General features: G+C 39.6%; 1 protein-coding gene across 1 annotated transcript in view; it reads left to right on the plus strand.

The window, feature by feature from the left end:
* Positions 1-350: 350 nt before the first annotated feature.
* coro2ba (coronin, actin binding protein, 2Ba) overlaps positions 351-19,782 on the plus strand; it is a 43,147-nt gene continuing 23,715 nt past the window's right edge. Inside the window, exon 1 of the mRNA XM_063472244.1 lies at positions 351-611. Within this exon, the coding sequence (XP_063328314.1) occupies positions 597-611 (15 nt within the window). The 5' untranslated portion in view covers positions 351-596. The remainder of the gene's footprint in view (positions 612-19,782) is intronic.

The following is a 19,782-nucleotide window of genomic DNA, read 5'->3' on the forward strand; positions in this document are numbered from 1 at the left end:
ACACACATGCACACGGCAGATGACGTGCAGCCGGCTCCATGCCTGAGTAGCAGACTGCGACACAGCATCTGACTCCCCTCCCTCCCTCCGTCTCTATTTCTGCAGTCCTCTCCTGTCCCAGGCTCTCTGCTTCCGCCTCCTCCCGCAGCCCTGCCTCACTGCTAATAATCAATAATCTGTATTAGCCCATCACTAATCATATTGTGATAGACAGTGAAAGAGAGTAGTGCAGTCAGGCTTTGAGCACATCATCCGCATGTGTGTGTGTTTGTGTGTGCGTGCGGGCAGCTGGGGAGGGAGGAGGGAGGGGTGTATCCTAGCAGGGAGCTTTTCCCTGTTGTAGTAACCAACCACACGTCGACTGCCAGCCATTACTTCACTGCAGCAGCAATCAGCCCTTCCGTACTTAGTGAGCCAGACACACTAACCTGTCTGTCCCCTCCTCTTTCCTCTCTCTCTCTGTCTCTCTCCCTCCCTTTCCTTGTGTGCATATTCAGCAGAGCTGCCCTCCTCTCCTCATCATCACTTTGCCACTCCTGCGGCATTGCTCTTTGCTTGAAGGGGACACCGGCCTGCTCCTCACCCACTGATTCTGCATGACTGTCACAAAGGTAAGACCGCTTCGATCTGGAACAACTTTTAGGATCTCCACACAACGGTTTGGCTCAGGGATGCGCTAAGGAGACCGAAAGCATTATTTTTTCTCATGCATGTGCGTTTTTGAGTAGTGTTGGAGTTCCTGTATAGAAGCTGGTTGTCAGGATGTTGCTGCCTGAGGATGTGTGTCATGTATGGTTTTAATAATTGACATTCTCTTACTCTAACTGCATTACATTACGGGTCAGCAACAGTTCATTCTGGGATGAGAAGTCATTCTTTTTATCCGCATAGAAACTATTTAAAGTTCATTCAAAAAGTCCAAGATGCAATCCAGTAGGAGGCCTGGCGTCTAGTAACAAAGCGGATGCTTTGCAAGCTGTTATCATGCATGTTGGACTGGTGTGGTACTAATAATGGGCTGTTAACATGTTTGGCACGTTTCTTTCATTATAAAACATGAGAATCGCATCATGATGTCGAAAGCAATTTGTGTTGTTTGCTAGCAGCTGTGGGAATAAAGCATGTCTGAAAGCTCTGTGGTTGCTTTCACGAATAATCACATGTAACGCTAATATGCAGAGAGATTACTTTTAGCAAATTATACCTTACATGGATGCTTAGTCCAAGTCCTTCACATGTAAACACATCTCAACTGTTAGTGGCGTCAGTGTGACTTCACCCTGATCTGATGTGCCTTGGATTATATTTATGTTTGTGCAGTGATTGGAGTGAAATAATCTGCCTAATGAACAAGTGTAAAAGTAAAATGCAAAAAATATTGTTCAGACATCAGGGGAACTCTAGCCTTATTAAGGATTAGACAAATCTGAAAATAAAGACTTATGGTTTTTGGTTAAAGTTAGGTGAAGGGGTGGGGTTAGGCAAACAGCAATATGGTGGGAATAATGGTGTATCCTCTGGGGATATACTCTGGGGCATTATGCTGTTCTCTCAACTGACAACAAATGTGTTTGTGTGTATTAGCAGCCTAAAGCTAATCTTAAAGTAGGGTAAGAGTTCATGTGCAACTAAGTGTGTGCTGGTGGTCGTAGTTTGTGTTGACGTTCATCTGCGACTTGAATCCTCTTAATCAATTTAGCACACACACACATGCAGAGAGAGAGAGACAGACAGACAGAGAGAGGAAATGAGTACACCTTCTCCCATGTAGAGAATTAACCTGGACTGAAATAGATGACCTACTGTAGACATGGGATAATGGCCTATTTACACACACTCGTGGTCACACACCTCCATGTTCCACCAAAAAGTGTTGGTAATAGAAAATGAAGAGGTCTGCATTTCCAGGATGCAATCTCCAACACAAAACTGCACAGATTCACAGACAGTTGCTCTCAAAGCACAATTTTGCTGCCAGTGTGTGTGTGAGTGTTTGTGTGAGAGAGAGAGTTTGTGTGGGAGGTGTGTGTGTGTGTGTGTGCTGCTGCGTAGGTGGACGTTCTCCACTATGAGAACTGAAAGAGGAAAAGGTCAGGTGCTCATGTGTTGGCACTTAGCCATAACCAAAATCTGACTGTAGACAAGACCCAAAGCACTGAAAAGAAATTTAATGAATATGACGCTTTTTTTCCTACCTGTAATTATGGAAATGATGTGAGGAGGAGGAAGTGAGGGAAAAGAAATTGAAAAAAAAAATGCTTTGACATCTTTGTTAAAAAAAAAAAAGGTATGAAAGCATTTTACCCGGTGGTATCTAAAAGCTGATGGGTGTGTGGGAGAAGAAGGGAGAGAAAGAGAAGAGAGAGGGAGAGTCTTGGGAGCTGTGTTCATGGCTCTGCCTGCCAACAGCAGAGAAGTCACCTTGGGAAGGATACAGGACAAGGGCCTCTATGCTGACGGGGCTAAACACCCTTCTTCCCCTCAGCGCATAGATGCAGACTGACAATATTGTGGAGAGGAAAGCCTTGAGATTCCTCTTTAGTATTAGACCAAGATCTGCATTGCCTTGTCTCACTGTTTATTTAAAAAGTGTAGAGGTGAAATAAGAGTGTAATACAGTAATGCTCTCTCTTTAAACAGCAGTGAAGCACAGCTCACTTATGTTGCCTCCTGAGCACCAGCATGTCAAAAACACAACAGAATGTGGATCATTTCTAAACATCAAAGAGCACATTTGCATATTTGATTATTAAAAATATTAACCAACACCGCAAGGGCTGTTAAAATGTATTTTCTCTTTTTTAGTACATTATAAACCTTTTCAATCCTTATCCTATTAAGTAGGACAAAAGAAAAGATAAAATGGTTATATATGACTTTAGATTTTTCTACAATCATCAAACCAAAAACAGCTATACTTGTTATTGTTCATTCCATAAAAAGTATGTATTTGACTTGAGGGTAATGAAAATTGCCGGGACTATTTTTCTAAGAAACTACAGGAACTCCTGGATGTAATTGAGAAACAGCGGTTGCTATGAAGAAGGTCCACCAACCAGAAAATGATCATTGTAAAGGTCAAAGAAGTGCGTTGCTTTCACATTGAGATAGACACATAAGCTGACAGAGTGAGAAGCTACCGTTCAGTCTTTTAAAATGCTGACAGAGAAAATAGGTCATTGCACGTTTAAATCCACAGCCTTTGCTTTCAAACATGGCCTTATTGGACTGAGTTCTCTGTGAGAAAGAGCCATAAGCTCTTTAGCTTTCAAAGACTGACACTAGAATAATTTCTTTGGGCCAAATGCTACCAACTATTATGCTACCAAATAACATAATACCTCAGGTTGATATGATTTGTAAATACCCGAGGGCATCCCTAAACTGTATGACTTTATTATGCTGTTGGTTTATTAGCAGAATAAATGGCCTGTGTGCAACTATTGCTAAGAGTTGCTAAGGAGCAAGTGATCTACAACTTAGTAGAGTAACCCTATATTCAGAAACTTCAAGCAAATAAAGGCGACACAACGCTGGTGACATGAAGTGGGTGGGACCCAACATAAACTTTTCTAATCAATTCAATTCAATTTTATTCATTTAGCTCTAAATCACAACGACTGTCACTAAAGGTGCTTTATATTTTGAGGTAAAGCTCCTACAGTAATACAGAGAAAGCACTCAGATGATCTTCTATGAGCAAGCACTTGGAGACAGTAGGAAGGAAAAACTCCTTTAATAGGAAGAACTCTCCAGCAGGTCCAGGCTCAGGGAGAGGAAACCATCTGTTAAGTCTGCTTAACGTGTTTTTTCTGTGGAGGAGTGAATTTAATTGCTAAAGGGGTGAATCAGAATTAAATAAGAACATTTCAGTTTGCGAGCACACAAAATGTGTAGAGAAATGTTGAGTTTGTCAGAATCGCCACATGTAGGTTTCACTCACTCCATTTGGAAAGCTCTGTTGAAACAACCAGTTAAAATTGATCTTTGACTCAGTGTCCCATTAAATAAATCTCAACCTGTACTCTATTGTAACAGACACAAAATTTATTTTTCCTGCCTCAATGCTTTACTTTTATGAATGTTATAAAAATCCTAAGTGTAGCAGCTTTTATACAGACATACCATGCAGCACTGCAAAATTAATTTTATTCATTTTTTGACAGTCAATATTAAAACATACCATTTAAAAATAACAGATATTTTTAACATATTTAAAATGAATTAAACAGTAAAAGGCAAACATTAGGTTTGTGAAGTCCCATTTTGAAAACTCGATTTTCATAGGCGTTGCAATTTTGTTGTTCTGGCTGCAAAACTGTATGCTCAACTTGTTAATCATCAGTCATTAGCTAATAATATCCCAGATAATCCTCCTTTCAGAAACATATGTACAACATTTGCAAAATGGACTCAAATTTTTATTCAATATAACCTAAAATAAGTGACAGAGGCCATGCCGTCAATAATAGTGTTTACAGAGGTCCAATAGACTTTTATAGGACCGGAAGTACTTTTGCAACCACATGTAAGTGAGTCAGAAAACTCAGAAGCTGAGTCTAAAAATCAGTGCTGTGAAAATAAACACATACAACAAGTAAGTATGTACAGTACTGTGCAAAAATCTTGAGCCAAACTTCATTTCTTTATGTTTTTCATCCAAGAATTGTTCTGATTTTTTTTAATCTTGAACTCAGCAATAGTTTTCCAGGCTTTTGGAAACTTGCTTGGAGTTTTTTAATATAACTATCTCTAACCTAATACTAATTACTCTTGTTCAACTAGTTTTTGAGAGTTGCCTTGATAACAATTTGTGTCCACTGAGATTCCAAAATATCTTCATGTATCTACATGTATTTGAGCTTTGGTGGATAGCTTACTGTAAGTCCAAACAGCAGACCACACACCTATGCAGTGCCAGCCGAACCAGTGAAGACCACCACAGCTTGAATGGAGACACTTGTATCCAACTGGGCATCTTCTGGCTGCATCTTCTCTCTCACATAAAACCCCATCACTGCTTTCTTCATCATGCCTTTAGCCTTCATGTCTGTATTCAATGTAAGAAAGACTTAAATCTACTATTTAAAGAAGAAATACATTCTAAGAGACATGTCAAAAACATTTGAAGGCAAGACAAGGTTTACCTAAATATGAATCCTCAAGGATCCCACAAATGTGTGATCCTGATTTGTCATGTAATCCAGAATACAGTTTTAATATCTTAAGCAATATAATTAATTCAAAAATCGCATTGCAACAAGACCATTCCCTTATGAACACACACATCACCATGCATTACATACAATATCCTCTAGTCCAAGAATAATATGAAGCTTACTCTAACCCTAAGTACGCAATATGCATTGGCTTAGAAATGTGAAAAGGCTTGCTATGGATTAAAGAGGAGGTGTCAACAAGCAGATGATGAGGACTCCTTTATTTTGTGATGTATTTCTAATAACGAGCAGAATATTACAACAAATTCTACTTACATTTCAGCTGTAAAACAAACAAAAAGAACTCTAATTTCTACATTGGTGCATCAGTTTTTTAGTGATATCAATCAGTCAGAGGAGGAAAAACTGGTATAATATTATGAATGGATAACATTTCGACATTAATATTTATTAATTACCATTAAATTATTGGTAAAATATCTAAAGCAAGTCTAATATGCTAACTCAAGTTTAAAAACAAACAAACAAACAAAAAACTACTACTATTCAAACTATTGCAGATATCAACTTAATTAGAAGTGCATGTGTTTTTTTTTTTCCAATATCACACTGTGTTTATGTTATGCTAACATAGCGATGTCGCTAATGATCACGTAGCACATCATTATATAACAGCTAGTCCAACTTCAGTAACCCTACAAAGGTCACTGCTAGTTTTCTGTCATCATTTATGTTGGAAGTGACAGCAGAGCTGTACATTTTAATTTTTTCAGAAATCTCTCAGTCGGAACATGTATTTCATGTTTAGGTGGAAACTAGCGAGCTAACGTCCTGCTAACTTCTAACTCCGTTGAATTTAATAAATTCTGTTTTCATGGATGCCTGAACGTTAAACTTAATTGTTACACCTGGTAAAGCAGCAACACTGACCATTTTATTAAGGATGAAATAATTCAGACAGTTTTTAACTCTCAGTGATGCCGCAGTGTTCGTTTGACTTTGGGACCTGAAGCGGAGTTTGGACCTGGGTTACTCGGCGAGGCTCCTGACTACGGTAGCCGTAATGCTTTGACAGTCCATCAAGCGGTGCGACTTTGTAGCTTACCAAAGTCGTACTAAAACATTCTTTGACAGATTTTTGAGCGCCGTGTACCACATAAAATCGGTTCGAGGTCAGTAAGCACAAACAGAATTCCCACATAGCCTTATAGTGCGGAAAATACGGTATAAAATTTTAAAAACTTAATAACTAGATTTACTCATCACTCCTACAGAAATAAATACAGTCAGGTCTATATTTATACACACACATTACTTACTCGTTGATATTAAGGATGCAAAAAAGTAGTTCTGCAACCTGTAGCTCTGAAGATGTGTTAGCGCCACAACCCTCCAACGTTTGTTCCCGCTTGCTATGATTTGAACTTTTTCTGAGATGAGCATGCACAATAGTTTGCAATGAAAGAGTCACTGTTGAGGTACTTACTTCTCATTGGGTGAACACATACAGATCTACATGTAGATGATCTGAATTTTCTTTGACTTTGTCGAGTGCAGTTGGGGGTTAGGGGAGGGGGACAGAACAGAAATACAAAAGAGAGCCAGACTTTTCCCAACTTTCAGGTTAGTGACTGAAGTGACTACCAATGAGAGTAAAGAGTACTGTTGACTGACATATGAAAAATACCCACATGTGACCAGCTGTCATCTTCAAAGCAATACAACAAGCAAATTGCTTCCAGTGTGAATGCAGTTTTAGCCATCCTTGCAACTTTGGTCGTATTCAGACCACATTGCGTGTGTTGCAGTGCACACTGTGGACATGTGACCACTCTGTTGCAGGTCAAGCACACAGAGACTGACCATTCACTATTGACCTGGCTAATTTAGAATCACAGATTAATCTATCACGTTTGCATCTATGGGCTTTTGGAGTAAAATGAAGGACTGAGAGAAAACACAAACAAGTACAGGGAAATATTGCAAAATCAACACAGAAAAGCCTCATTGTTATCAAACACTTTCTGATGGATCCCTAACAGGAAACTAGTGTTTTAGTGTGTTTTACCCAAAACAAGAGAAAAAGAAAGACTAAAAGTAAAGCAAAACACGTGCTTCTCACGCAGTAATTAATAGGCTTACAATTATACAGCATTCAATTATAGAAGTTTATTCAGTTTAGGAGTTGTATATTTTATCTTCCACCAGAAATCACCTTACATATATTTTGTGGGTAATCCATTAGAGGTGAGCATACCAAATCATAAATGCTGTGATGAGTTATTTCACAGTTTATCCACAGATTAGAAAAGACGTAAAAAATTAAAACAATGCTTTTCTTGAGCGAGCTGCTTCGTTCTGCACACAGCATGCTGCTCTCAGCAGGCACAGCAGAAAGCATACTTGCGCTTGCTACCACATCAGGGAACAGCATGAAATTATCATTACTATATCTGGACACTCTGTTCTCATTTGCTGTGTGATTACGTGTCCGTCTGTGTGTGCGATGAGCCCGTGGACATAGATGGGATGGCACAAATGTGAATTGGCAGACGTGTTATGCGTAGGCTGGTGGGAAACACAAATTACTATCAGATGAGCATAGAATATTAGAGATCTGGTAATACCAGCAAATAAAAAAAACAAAACAAAACAGTTTACCTGCTGTGTTTTTACCTTAAAATTAAGGCTTTAGCCAAAAAACACCCTGTGGCTCACAGCTACTCTGTGCTCAGACAGTGAAACCACTCGGCCTTTGGTTTGCTTCATAAAAGACCTCTTCAGAGTCCTCCAGCAATGCAGGGGGCAACAGACGCTCGCTTCAACATTGATTGTTGCCCAGAGTTACCTTCCTGTCAGTTTTAGTTTTACTCTCTGTCCATAGGACACATGGGAGAGTCATATTGGCCACAACGGGAATTCTCTGTGAAAGAAACTAACCTCTCCAGAAGACTGAGGTCACCCAGCCCTTTATCTGCCAAATGACCTCCAGCCAGAGACGTTGGGCAGTAAAAGCACAGATGGAAAGAATTCAGTTTCAAATTTTAAGCAATTTCTGAGCATTTATCAGACTATCCAAATGTGCCACAGCGCATTAAAGAAAGTTGCCAGTTTAGAAATTGTTGCACAGACCATTAGGACTGTTCTCTTGAATACCCGCTTGATTAGAAAGCTGCAATCCCTTAAATGGTCCACTTGTTTTTGGTAAGTTACCACAGAAAGGGCAGTGTGCCAGGACTGGTGAGTGGGGCGGGAAGAAGGACAGAGGGACGCTGAGGGAAGAGATGAGTGACCAAGATAGGGAGGGGCAAGAGCGGCCCCTGGTGTACCCCCTGTTTTGTTTTGTTTTTTCGTTCCTTTACAGACCAGTAAAAATGATCCTCAGCTAACACCATGTGGTGATAAATGATGTCTGGCCCAACAGGGCACACAAATACGCTTACATCTAAATCTCAGTCCTTATAAAGTACGAGAGCGCACGCATATAAATGCGCGTTATTCTCAAGTGAGGGCTTTACATCTAACTTCCTGACACGAATCGAATATAATTCAAAGCAGCATTCCAGCTGTGTTGAGTGTGTTTGCAATTACATATCTGCAAACACCCCAATTATGAAGGAGGCCCACGCTGCTCTAATGTCAAGCACACATGTGGTGGGAAAGACGTCTGAAAGCCATTTTCAGAGTGTTTATGGTACAGCTTCTGCTGTTAACTGTATGGCAGTTAAGTCTCTTATAGCAGAAAGCAATTCCAGATCTATTTCAAGGTATGGAAGCTAGATATTTTTTTCCTCAGTAGACATGCTGATAATAGGGACTTAACATGTCCAAGTGAAACAGAAAATAAACACTTGCTGCAGAGAAGGCTGACACACGCACACACAGAAATCCACACTCAAACTGCCTAAATTCTTACTTTGCGGCACCTCGCCCACCATAAATCTTAATTGAGTCTGATTTAGACCACTGGCCATTTGTCAGGGGTAATGTTTACCCTGCACGCTCACTAACTAACACACACACATTGACACACAGACTGGATCATTAAACTAAATGCTAAATCGCTAGCCTAGCAACACCAAAACCTGCTTTTCCTGAAGCAGGAAAAATACACAACAGCTTAGTGGATTAAGAATGCTAAATCCAGAATTAGGCTTTTTTTAAATATTCACTCTAAATGGAGCAGATAAAAGAATTAACATAGGGGAGCAAGTTGCATGAGGAGCAGGAGCTGACAAAAAAAGTGTGAGAAAATAGAGGAAAATAGGGGAATAGTTGTGAGAAAGCCACAGAAAAGCATTCACCACAGGAAGACATTCAGATCTCATGAGCTCATTGCCTGTCAGAAAGCTTCCTTACGCTGCTCTGTGTGTACGTGTCGGTACGTGCAAGTGTCTGTGAAATCTGTGCTTTTCAATTCTGTGTGAAAAACCTGAAGTAGACTTCCAAAAGTTGGGAAACTCTTCTTTCCTTGTGTCACTGCATAAATCATTCCTCAACTGCAAACTCTTTCACACAGCGCAGGCTCCTTTATAGCAGATGACCTTCTTCTTAAAATATGACTTGAATACATTGGGCAAAGTGTGCAGGAGAAAGCTTTGGTGTGGCTAAGTTGGATACGAGTGTTCATTTTTAGATTCCCCTTTGGGAAGCTGCTGAAATGAAAAAAGACGAAATCATGTGAAATTATTTGTGAACATCCTCCGGAGGGAGATAAAAACAGAGTAGAGGTTGACCATTATGAGCATTCCTATTCCACAGCAGCTGAGATTGAATGTACATCCCGTGTGTGTGTGTGTAGGTGTGTGTTTGTGTAGTCTGTAGAATCAACACATAGGATGTGCTTCCTGTTTGTAGGCCTGCGGACAAAGAAATAAGTAACTCCAGAGAGAAGGGGGCTTTACTTTGTAAGTGCAAGTGTGTATTGTCGAGTGTAAGTGGGAGATTGGTAGCAAAAACTATTCTGAACAGTGTCCAGTGTGTGCAGCCTTTTTGTCAGATGTAAGATGAAATATTTCAATTTCAAAGTAAAATGTTTTGCATTTATGGTGTATGTATTTATTTATTTTTTGCATGCATGAAGAAACTGATAGTAAGTGTTTTGAGCCAAGTATAAACATGGCCACTTTATGGGCCGCTTTATTGGGCCAACTGCTCATGAACGCGTATATACAATCATCCAATTACATACCTGCAACCCACTGCATTTAGGCGTGTCAGTATGGTCATGTTAAGGTTCTGAGCAGAAAGGGGATTTAAGTGACTGAAGGTGGCATGGTTCCTGGTCTCAGATTGGCTCGTCTGATTATTTCAGAAACTGCTGATCTACTGGAATTTTCCCATACAGCCATTTCTAGGGTTTACACATGATTTGGGCTTGTTTTTCAGCCGCAGGACCTTGGCACCCTGCAATACTAGATTCTGACTTGATGACTTAGGAGATGCTCTCAGGCATTTATATGAAGATAGATTTTGGCTTTAAGGGGCCCAAAGTGTGCCACTCTTGCACTGTTTATAAAATAACTGGTTTGTGGACTAATGTTTGAAGGCTTGACTTTGGCATTTTGACCACTGGTGTCTTTGTGCTTTGAAAAATAACTCACGTTTCTCTGATGCATCATTGTGATTGCACCTGTGAAGCTGCAGCAGTCCACGCACACCCATGCAGGCCTTTGCAGTGGTACTGCAGAATCAGGGTGGTCCGTTTTCTTGCTGAAACAGCAGCTGCCTGTGAGACCAGGCTGTCATGGAAGTATCATGGAAACATTTTGCACAATGCTATCACATTCTCAGGTGTGAGGCTGACAATAGCTGTGCTGTGTTATTCTTTCTAGCATGCTTGTGCAGGGACAACACAGAGTGCAGATGCATAATGTTTTGTGATTCAGGTATGATGCACTGGGACTATCTTGTGTATACCACATTTAAACATACACATTATGAATTCCTCCAAACATGCTTCATACTTCAGGTATTCTACGCTGAATATGGCGGCACTAAAAAGCTGAGTGAACATAAGAGAGCAGTGAGTGAGGAGTAGGGCAGCTAGGGAGAGCACATCCATGGAGGATGATACTTCCACCCACACTCGCGCTCACTCACACACAAACACTCAGACGTTCCGCATTAGAGTTCATCGGGGTCAAATTCAGCTCTGTATTTTGCCCATGGGCACTAATCACAGTGTAAATATAGAGATTAGTTTCTGAAACAAAGAAAACGTTAGTTCTTTTTTTTTTCATCTCCTTTCCTTGTGCCAGTTTCTTACCACATGTTTCTACTATTCCCACTCGTTTTCCTCTCATAACAATCTGTGTCACAGTCTGCTCAGTGCTGTTACAAATAAGACACATCAAAAGTATTCTAAAGGATTTTAGTTAGGTCTGTACAAACTGATGAGCGAGCGCATCGATCTCAGGGTGTCAAATATTGCTGTCACATACTTGCGTCCCTGCCTGATGTGCTGGCTTTAGAGAATACTGAGATAGATCTGTGCCTTCCAGCTCATCTCACATGGACTCTTTTAGTATCCAGCATATTTTGACCCAAACTACTACCTTCTTCTAAAAGTAACATGGTAGTTTTTACCGCTCAACCCTGAAGAGTGACTCAAAACGTAACAAATCAAAGCCCAAAATATCCTACTGCTGACTTTTTGATCCTTGAATGAAAACCATTAAGACACAAAATCCAATATTGCTAGAGCCTCAGCCAACCGGTGCCAAAAGGAACTATTATTGAATGGCAGTCGTTCACCCCCTGGGTTAAGAATGTGGTACAGCCTGCTCTCATGAAAATGGGATGAGAGGGATGAGGGATGAGAATAGTTGCAGCTTCTCATAAGCTCCTTATAAAGGCTGCAATTTATGATGAAAGCATCAACTTTAAGGCACACGTAAAGCCTTGTGTGTCAGCAGTTTGTTACATGAGTTTAGCCAAAGCAACACATTTTAATAGTAGGGCTTGTTAGAGTTCAGTTGTAATTTGGAAAGATCAGGAATCAGGAGGTGGAGGAGAAAGAAAACAGCGTAGCAGAAACCTGAGTTCAATTTTAGCAGTCTCTCTGACTATGGAGTGGTAGTGCTGCTTTTTTGGCCACATTTGAAACATGAGGTAAAAGTTGTTGGGTTTTATATGCTATACAAGTGACTTTTTGTGGTTGGTGTTGTATTTAGACAAATACAACCCCCGTTCCAAGTAAAAATCTACAACGAGGCAGGTAAACTCAGTACCTAGATTCTTCTCCTACAAAGCCATGCTATTGTAATAGATGCAGTATGCAGTTTAACAGTGTCTTGCTGAAATACGAAAGACCGTCCCCTAAAAAAGTTGTTGCCTGGAATTGGAGGGTGTATTAATCTAAGACTTCTATATATCGTTCAGCATAGATGGTCCCTTTCCAGATGTTCAAACTGCCCATTTCATAGGCAAAGTTCATTCATTTTAAATTAGCTTTGGGCCAGAGAAGAACGTGCCATTTTTATGTCATGTTCACATACAGCTTCTTTCGGTGACAGAACTTTAACCTGCATTTGTGGATGGCAAACTGTGTTCACAGACAGTGATTGCACACGTGCAGTGATTTCCATGACAGAATTGTACATCTGTTTAATGCAGTACCACCTGAGGGCCTGAAGATCACCAGAATCCAGTCTACCTTGTCCTGTTCACATAGAGATTTCTTGAGATTCCTGGACTCTTGCATGAATTTGTGTACTGCAGATGATGACATAATGAGATGAAGTCTTCATGGATTTACTTTGAAGAACATTGTTATGAAGTTGTTCCACAGTTCCACGTTTTCTGTTTATGAGATTTGAAAATCAGCTGTGTTTGTACTTAAATTTGGTGTCCCTTTTTGGAATTGGTGTTTTAGGATTACAGACAGGTGGTTTAAACAGAGTATTATCTTCTGAAATGTTGGCAGGTATTAAAATATTAAAATAATAAGAATCATGTGGATGATTACACCCTGCAACAGGCGACCAGAGAAGTTAGTAGCTCCTCCGTATAAAAATCAAGGAAATACATTTATAAAAAATCATTAATTTTATGTTTTAATGCTCTCAAAAAACCACTAGTTGGTGCACTAGGTTAAGTTTTTTTTGTTTTTTTTTTCTTCTGAGTAATATATTTGTGGTCCGCAACGTGACACTGTATCACTGGTTTGATTTATAGCCTACTGGGATTTGTTTCACAGAAGATCTCTCATCCTAGATTTTTTTTTTTTTTTTTGCCAGATATTTTTGGTCACAGCTGAGAAACGTTGGTATTAATGTCAATTGGCTCTTATGTTTGGAAAAATGGTTATTAACTCCAAGTGTCTGGGTTTCACTTGCTGTCACTATAGCAACTCAGTGGGCATGCCAGTCTAAAAAGGAACAGTACAACAATTGAGGCGGGAAACAAAGAGCTTTTGGAAATGATTGGGCTTTAGAATTCATAGTTACGTCAAATATGAACTGCTGTAATCGTTGATAGCTCTGGAATCATTATCATTTAAGATTACTGTAACACGTTAGACACATTTTTCTGGCAATCAACATATTTTTAAGAAGTTATTATCTTTATGCAGTTTCTACAGAAAGCCCAACATTGATCTTAATTTAAAGTTTTAAGGAACAAAAAAATCTTTTTTGCTAGACACATTTATAATGTTGTGCTCACTTTTTAATAATAAGATCTATATACTTTGCACTAGACGACACATAGAGTGTAGCTAACGGAATTCCTATGGGCACCATATGTTGACTTACTGTATGAATTTTCCTTGTCTCTTACTGTTTATCAGATGGACTCGCCAGCTGAGAGCCAGCTGTGTCTGCATTCCAGCTGCTAGTTTTTTCTCCGTGGGTGGTGACTGCAGCTGGGAGAGTTTGCTGGGTCTATGCTGATGCCATTTATTTATGTAGTTGGTTCGTGGAGAGAGATGAAGTAGAGCGTAGGAGAGAAACAAAAGAAAAAGAAAACCTGAAAAAAAATGGCTACTTAAAGTTTCACTTGCTGGGCCCACGTCCTCATTTGAGGCTTGACAGCATTTTAGTAGATAAAGTTGAATGGTTGGACATGAATTGAGCTGCGGTTTGGGGAAGGCCGGGCCGCCCGGGCCTGGCAGATCCCCATGTACTAAATAGAAGTGAAGAAGTTAAAGAATTAAAAAGAGGAGGGAGCACGGTGGGGCACGAAAACGAGAATGAACAGCTTGTAGAACTGGGGGAACATATATAGATGAGAACCGGAAGGAGCGTGTTTGGAGGTGTGGTCCCGCTCCTGAAATTCAGATACTTTATCTCCAATTATGTTTGTAGTTTCTTCATTTTGATACATGGTTCATACATTGATGCGTCATTACCTTTGAGTCTGGGAACCTATTAAACAGAAATCTGTGGATTTTTTTGGTTATTTTGCATTTTTTGAAAAATAAACATAAATTATTCTTTAGTGAATTAAACCTAAAATAATAAAACAACCAGTTTTATTGTTTTAGGTTTATTATTGATCATTTCCCTTTAACTCAGGATTAAACCTCTTTTGGGACACCAAAAATCCCCACTGATAGCTATGGTTAACATAGATAATCCCCAAGTTAAAAGAATGACGCATGGTTAACATACTGTCTCGTTACATTTGAATTAAACCTGCAATTGTGATTCTATTAAGCCATTAAGAGCACCATCACACCTATGTTTCTGGCTGTAAAAATTAATATTTTACAATATAACAACCTTTCCAATGCCCCTGACAATGAAAAGTGAGATTAATAAATAGCAATGAAGCAATGATTCCACAGCCTTCACAGCATATAGGAAACAGAACATAATAGAATTATAATTTAAGCCTTGAAGTTTATCTTAATTTAGGATATCACATATAGCTCAATTAACCCTCATCCCTACAGCCTTATTTCTCTGCTACCTCAGGAAAAAGTAAGGTATTTGCTGGTTGAAGTTCCCATCTATCAATCAATAAAATCACACCACTGCAAAACTCTTAATGGTTTGGCAATAGAAGCTACTGTGCCTTTACACAATTGAAACCATAGCAGATAACATCAACATTTAAATGACCCAACTTGGAGAGACAGAGAGCTTACCAGGACTGCTGCTGATGTCAGCTGCCTTGCTCTTGTGCTGACACATTAGGTGCAGTATTTTGGCTTTGGTTATTTTGGTGCAAAACAGGTGCACAAAATGACAAAGAAAAATAACTCAGGCCTAACTACTACAGGCAATGCCTGGCAATGATTTTTGACCTAAATGTACTTTCTATCTACTGCAGAAGTTTTTCATGCACATTTATTTAGTCTAATTTTAGTATTACAAACATAAACTAATGTGCATTTGTATGCAAGAACACTGAAGTTTATTATTTTGAACTTCCGTGGAAGATGGACTCACTTTCTAATTCATGGTAAGTTCTTGAATGAGTTGTGTAAATAGATTAAGATATGTGGAAATTCAAGGGGGATAAACTTGGCTAAAGTATGACTTGGGAAGCAACCAAATTTAGCATGTTGCTAATAGAGACTTCCTTATGGAATAACATCCTAAATTAAGTATTATTCTCCATAGAGCATGGTGAAATTAGGTCTGTGCTTTACATATGGCCTTTAAACTGGGACACATACTGTAGCGTAGAAACGCAATTAACAGACTGGCAATAGAAGGATCAATGAAACAGACTGGAAATATGTGCATGAGTGACTGAGCTTATAATGGATAGCTAACACAGTCCGTGGTCTTACATAAACCTCATAATAAAATTCGTCAGCACGGGAAAACATGTATTGAACATATGGAGGTATGCTGATGCAGAATGACAGCAGCATGAGTGCTATAACCCTGTGGTTGGTTTTCTGTTGGTGATCTCTTCAGCACAGTGGAGGCTCAGAATTAGGTCAAATTCACAACACATTAACCTTCACCCTCATATGGGGATACTGTCATTTCAATGTAGCTTATCAAGCTCACACATAGATGCAAAGGCGATTGCTGATGGCTGTTTCTGCATGAGCGTGCTCCCTTTTTTTTTGTAAGAAACGGTCACTTGGCTCATTTTTCTTTATTTCTGTCTTTCTTTCTTCTTTTTCTCCTTTTGTTAAAACCCAAAACTGAAGAAGACATTATTTTGGAGGCAATGGAGAAATGATCCCGGATATGCAGAAGTACATACAGGTTGAGATTCTGTATGTGAGAGTCAGAAAACTGAGGAGATGGAGCAGCACGCAATTACCATTTCTACTCATAATCTACATTGGCTTAATTTGTATCCTTGTCTATTTGGACTGGGGATATGACTTTGAGTCTGCTATATTTCAACATGCTCACTTTAGTAGAAAAACTCATTAGACGTCCTTCCTCATGACTGCTGCCCTGGATAAGTCGTAACATCTGGAACTTCCCTTCCCCCACATTGGTGCCAGAATTGCTGAAATCTGTCTGTCTCTTTGCAGCTTGGAACTTCTTTGTATGCTGCTTAACAGACTGTTGAATGCCTAATTTGAATTTATTTTAAAGTCCCATAAAAGAAAATCCTCTATATTGATATGCTCTCGTTTATTACTGTTCTCTTCTGAAGTGACTCGGTTCAATTTCTCCAGCACTGGCAAACCACAGCTCACCTTTTCCTGGCGATAGTTTAAAAGGAAAGTGCAAAGACAGTAATTTCTTTTGGTCCTAAACTAAATTTCTTTTTATATTTATATCCTTTCCTAGTTTCCTAGTAGTCGTCATTAATTTTTGGATCTGCCCTCCCTTTATATTAACTATTTTATTCAATTTGAAGTGACCAGTGCTTAATATGCAGATTAGGCCATCCACTGAAGGTGCTGTTCAAGCACAGCCGGAAACAGAGGAAGTCATGAAACACATCAAAAAGTGACTAAAACACATTACACAGCATCCCTTTAAACAAAAACAAAGCAAACAGTTATTCAAATTTAATGATCACTGAATTCTGATATGAACTTAAGATCACCAGGTGGAGAAAAAAAACAATGTCTTGCATGAACTGCTTCATTAGAGGTAAATGGAATTGGGGCCAAAGTTGACTTTGCATTCATATAGGAAAAGAAACCAAACTACACCAATCAGACATGAAGACCACCTGCCTTAACTGTAGACCTGCTGGTCCCCCTTTCCTGCAAAAACAGCCCTGACCTACTGAGGTATGGACTGCACTAGACCCCTGAAGGTGTGCTATGGTATCTAGTCCCAAGATATTATCAACTGATCCTTTAATTCCTATAAACTGCATGGCACCCATGGACTGGAGTTTTTTTTTAGCACATCCCACAGATGCTTGATTGGATTGAGATCTGGGGAGGACAGGTTAACACCTCTAACTCATTGCTGTCCTCCTCAGACCATCCTGAACTCTTTTTGCTTTGTGGCAGGTAGCATTGTCTGGCTGAAAAAGGCACAGTCTTTTCCTAGGGAATACCATTTCTATGAAAGGTTGTACACAGTCTACAGCAATGCTTAGGTAGGTGGTATGTGTCAAAGTAACAACAGGCAGGACCCAAGGTTTCCTAGCAGAACTTTGCCCTTAGCAGAACATCACACATTTGAACCAGCACTGTGTGATCTGAATAACTGACGTCTGTCTTTGTCAACATCAGGCTTCTAATATATCCAGAATAGGGAAACAAGCGATTTACAGTTAACTTCAATTTCAAACAAAAGCATGGATGTCTAAGGGTCTTGGAAAGAAAAGTGTCTGGACTTCTTTAAGTTGCTTGAAGGGGCCAAAAGTTTCAAGCAACTTAAAGAAGTCCAGACGCTTTTCTTTCCGAGCTCCTTAGACTACGATGACCTGGATGACTGAGAACCTTCACAGACAAAAGCATGGATGGATAACATTAAATATTACAAACGTTATTGATAGTGATGACAGAGGTACGTGGTGCACTCTGGGAGGGTCTGCATCCTGTTGAGACAGGATGCAGAACAAATTAAACCCTGGAAGTAGCCATAAACTGATTAAGGAGAATCAACATGATGAACTACTATGCGAGAGGCTCCTGTACAAAGACATTGGTTATCTCATTGCTCTGGATAACTATATCACACAAATAGCAGCATTAGCTTCTGGTATCTGTACTGTCACTAATACAGAGTTAGTCTCGCCATCACTCTGATCTAAAGCAAGATATCTCAACAACTACCATACAGAGTGGAAAGGAAATGTTGAGGCAATTCAAGGTGACCTCATGATGATTCCTCAGATATTTAGCAATTACCTGTCTTCTTGTGTAGCCATCATTAGATGGGAATATTCACTTTTACAGAAGATAAACAAATCAAAAGCAATTATCATTTTTTATTAATTATAATTCAATGCAGGACATAACCGCACATGTCAGCACAGGGAGATAAACAAATTTTTGTTGCCTAAAGGCCGACCATGTAATTAACATGTGATTGTCTAAGTGTTAAATATACATTGCAGCTTTGTGGGTGCTCCTTTATTTAATAACCTAAATATGACCTTTCAATTTGCAGTGTGATTGGCTTATCTGTTAATGGACAAAGTACTGACTGACATTCAAACATTAAGATAACTTATTTGTTCTTTGGGTCTGATGGATATTAGAGCTTTCTCACTCTCTCCCTTCTTGCATTCATTATCTTTAGCATTATCTTCAGTATTCCTACAGCGTGAACTAGTCTCGCCAAGGTTCAGACAGTCACTGTCTGCAATGGAGAAGTCCTTGGCTCGGCAGATGGTCTGGCACTTCTCTGTCTAGGTTTGCTTTTTCACGCTGTCCATCTCTCCAATCCTGTGAAGAGAGACGGAGTGAGAGAACGAGCTAGTGAAAGGACATAGGAGAGAAAAGAGAGAGCGAGACAGACAGGGAAAGATTGAGGAGGCAGTAATACCAAAAGGGTGTTGAGTCCGTCTGGTGCTGACACAGTCGGTCAGGAGTGCCGAGCATACTAAAGCTATGCACTTCTGAGCCTCAAAGCTGCGCTTCATCCAATTTGGAGTGAGTAGCTTTTCTCAGACATGTGAAAAAAATAATAAATACACTGTAGGCCTTGTGTGAGAAAGAAAAATCAGATGAAGCAGTTGATGGATTGATGTTTTTATGGAAACTGGTGGCTGGCCATCTGTTTCAGTCTGCCCATGTTGTAGCATCTGGTTATTTTTGCCTTCTATTTTTTATATTTGCTTAAGAAATGTTGCAATGCACAATAATAGGCCAGGTTAGTCCTTTCTTCACAGGAGACTTTTTGGCTTCACATTCTAATAAAGCACATGTTTTACTCATAATATTCACGCCCTTTTTTTGTATCAGTAATTTGTAATTCTGAAACTGAAGCAGCTACTATTAATTCAGATCATTAACGCTGGTTTGTCATGCCAGCATGTCGAAATGTCTCCTGTGCCAAATCCTGGTTATAGATTTGTTTTCTGCCAAGTTTTGACTATGACTTATTTAAACTGATAGGAAACCAGACAAGCTCTTCTTTGTGTTTCTTCAGTGGGTAATCCAGGAATGTGTATGGGTGGTGTGCAACTAATTTTCTTCAATCCCCCAGTGTAAAAATGCTTTGTTTTGCACTCCACAACTAGCAAAGAAACAAAGCACCAACAAAAC

The sequence above is a fragment of the Pelmatolapia mariae genome, linkage group LG1, assembly GCF_036321145.2.
Source record: "Pelmatolapia mariae isolate MD_Pm_ZW linkage group LG1, Pm_UMD_F_2, whole genome shotgun sequence".
Lineage (NCBI taxonomy): Eukaryota > Metazoa > Chordata > Actinopteri > Cichliformes > Cichlidae > Pelmatolapia > Pelmatolapia mariae.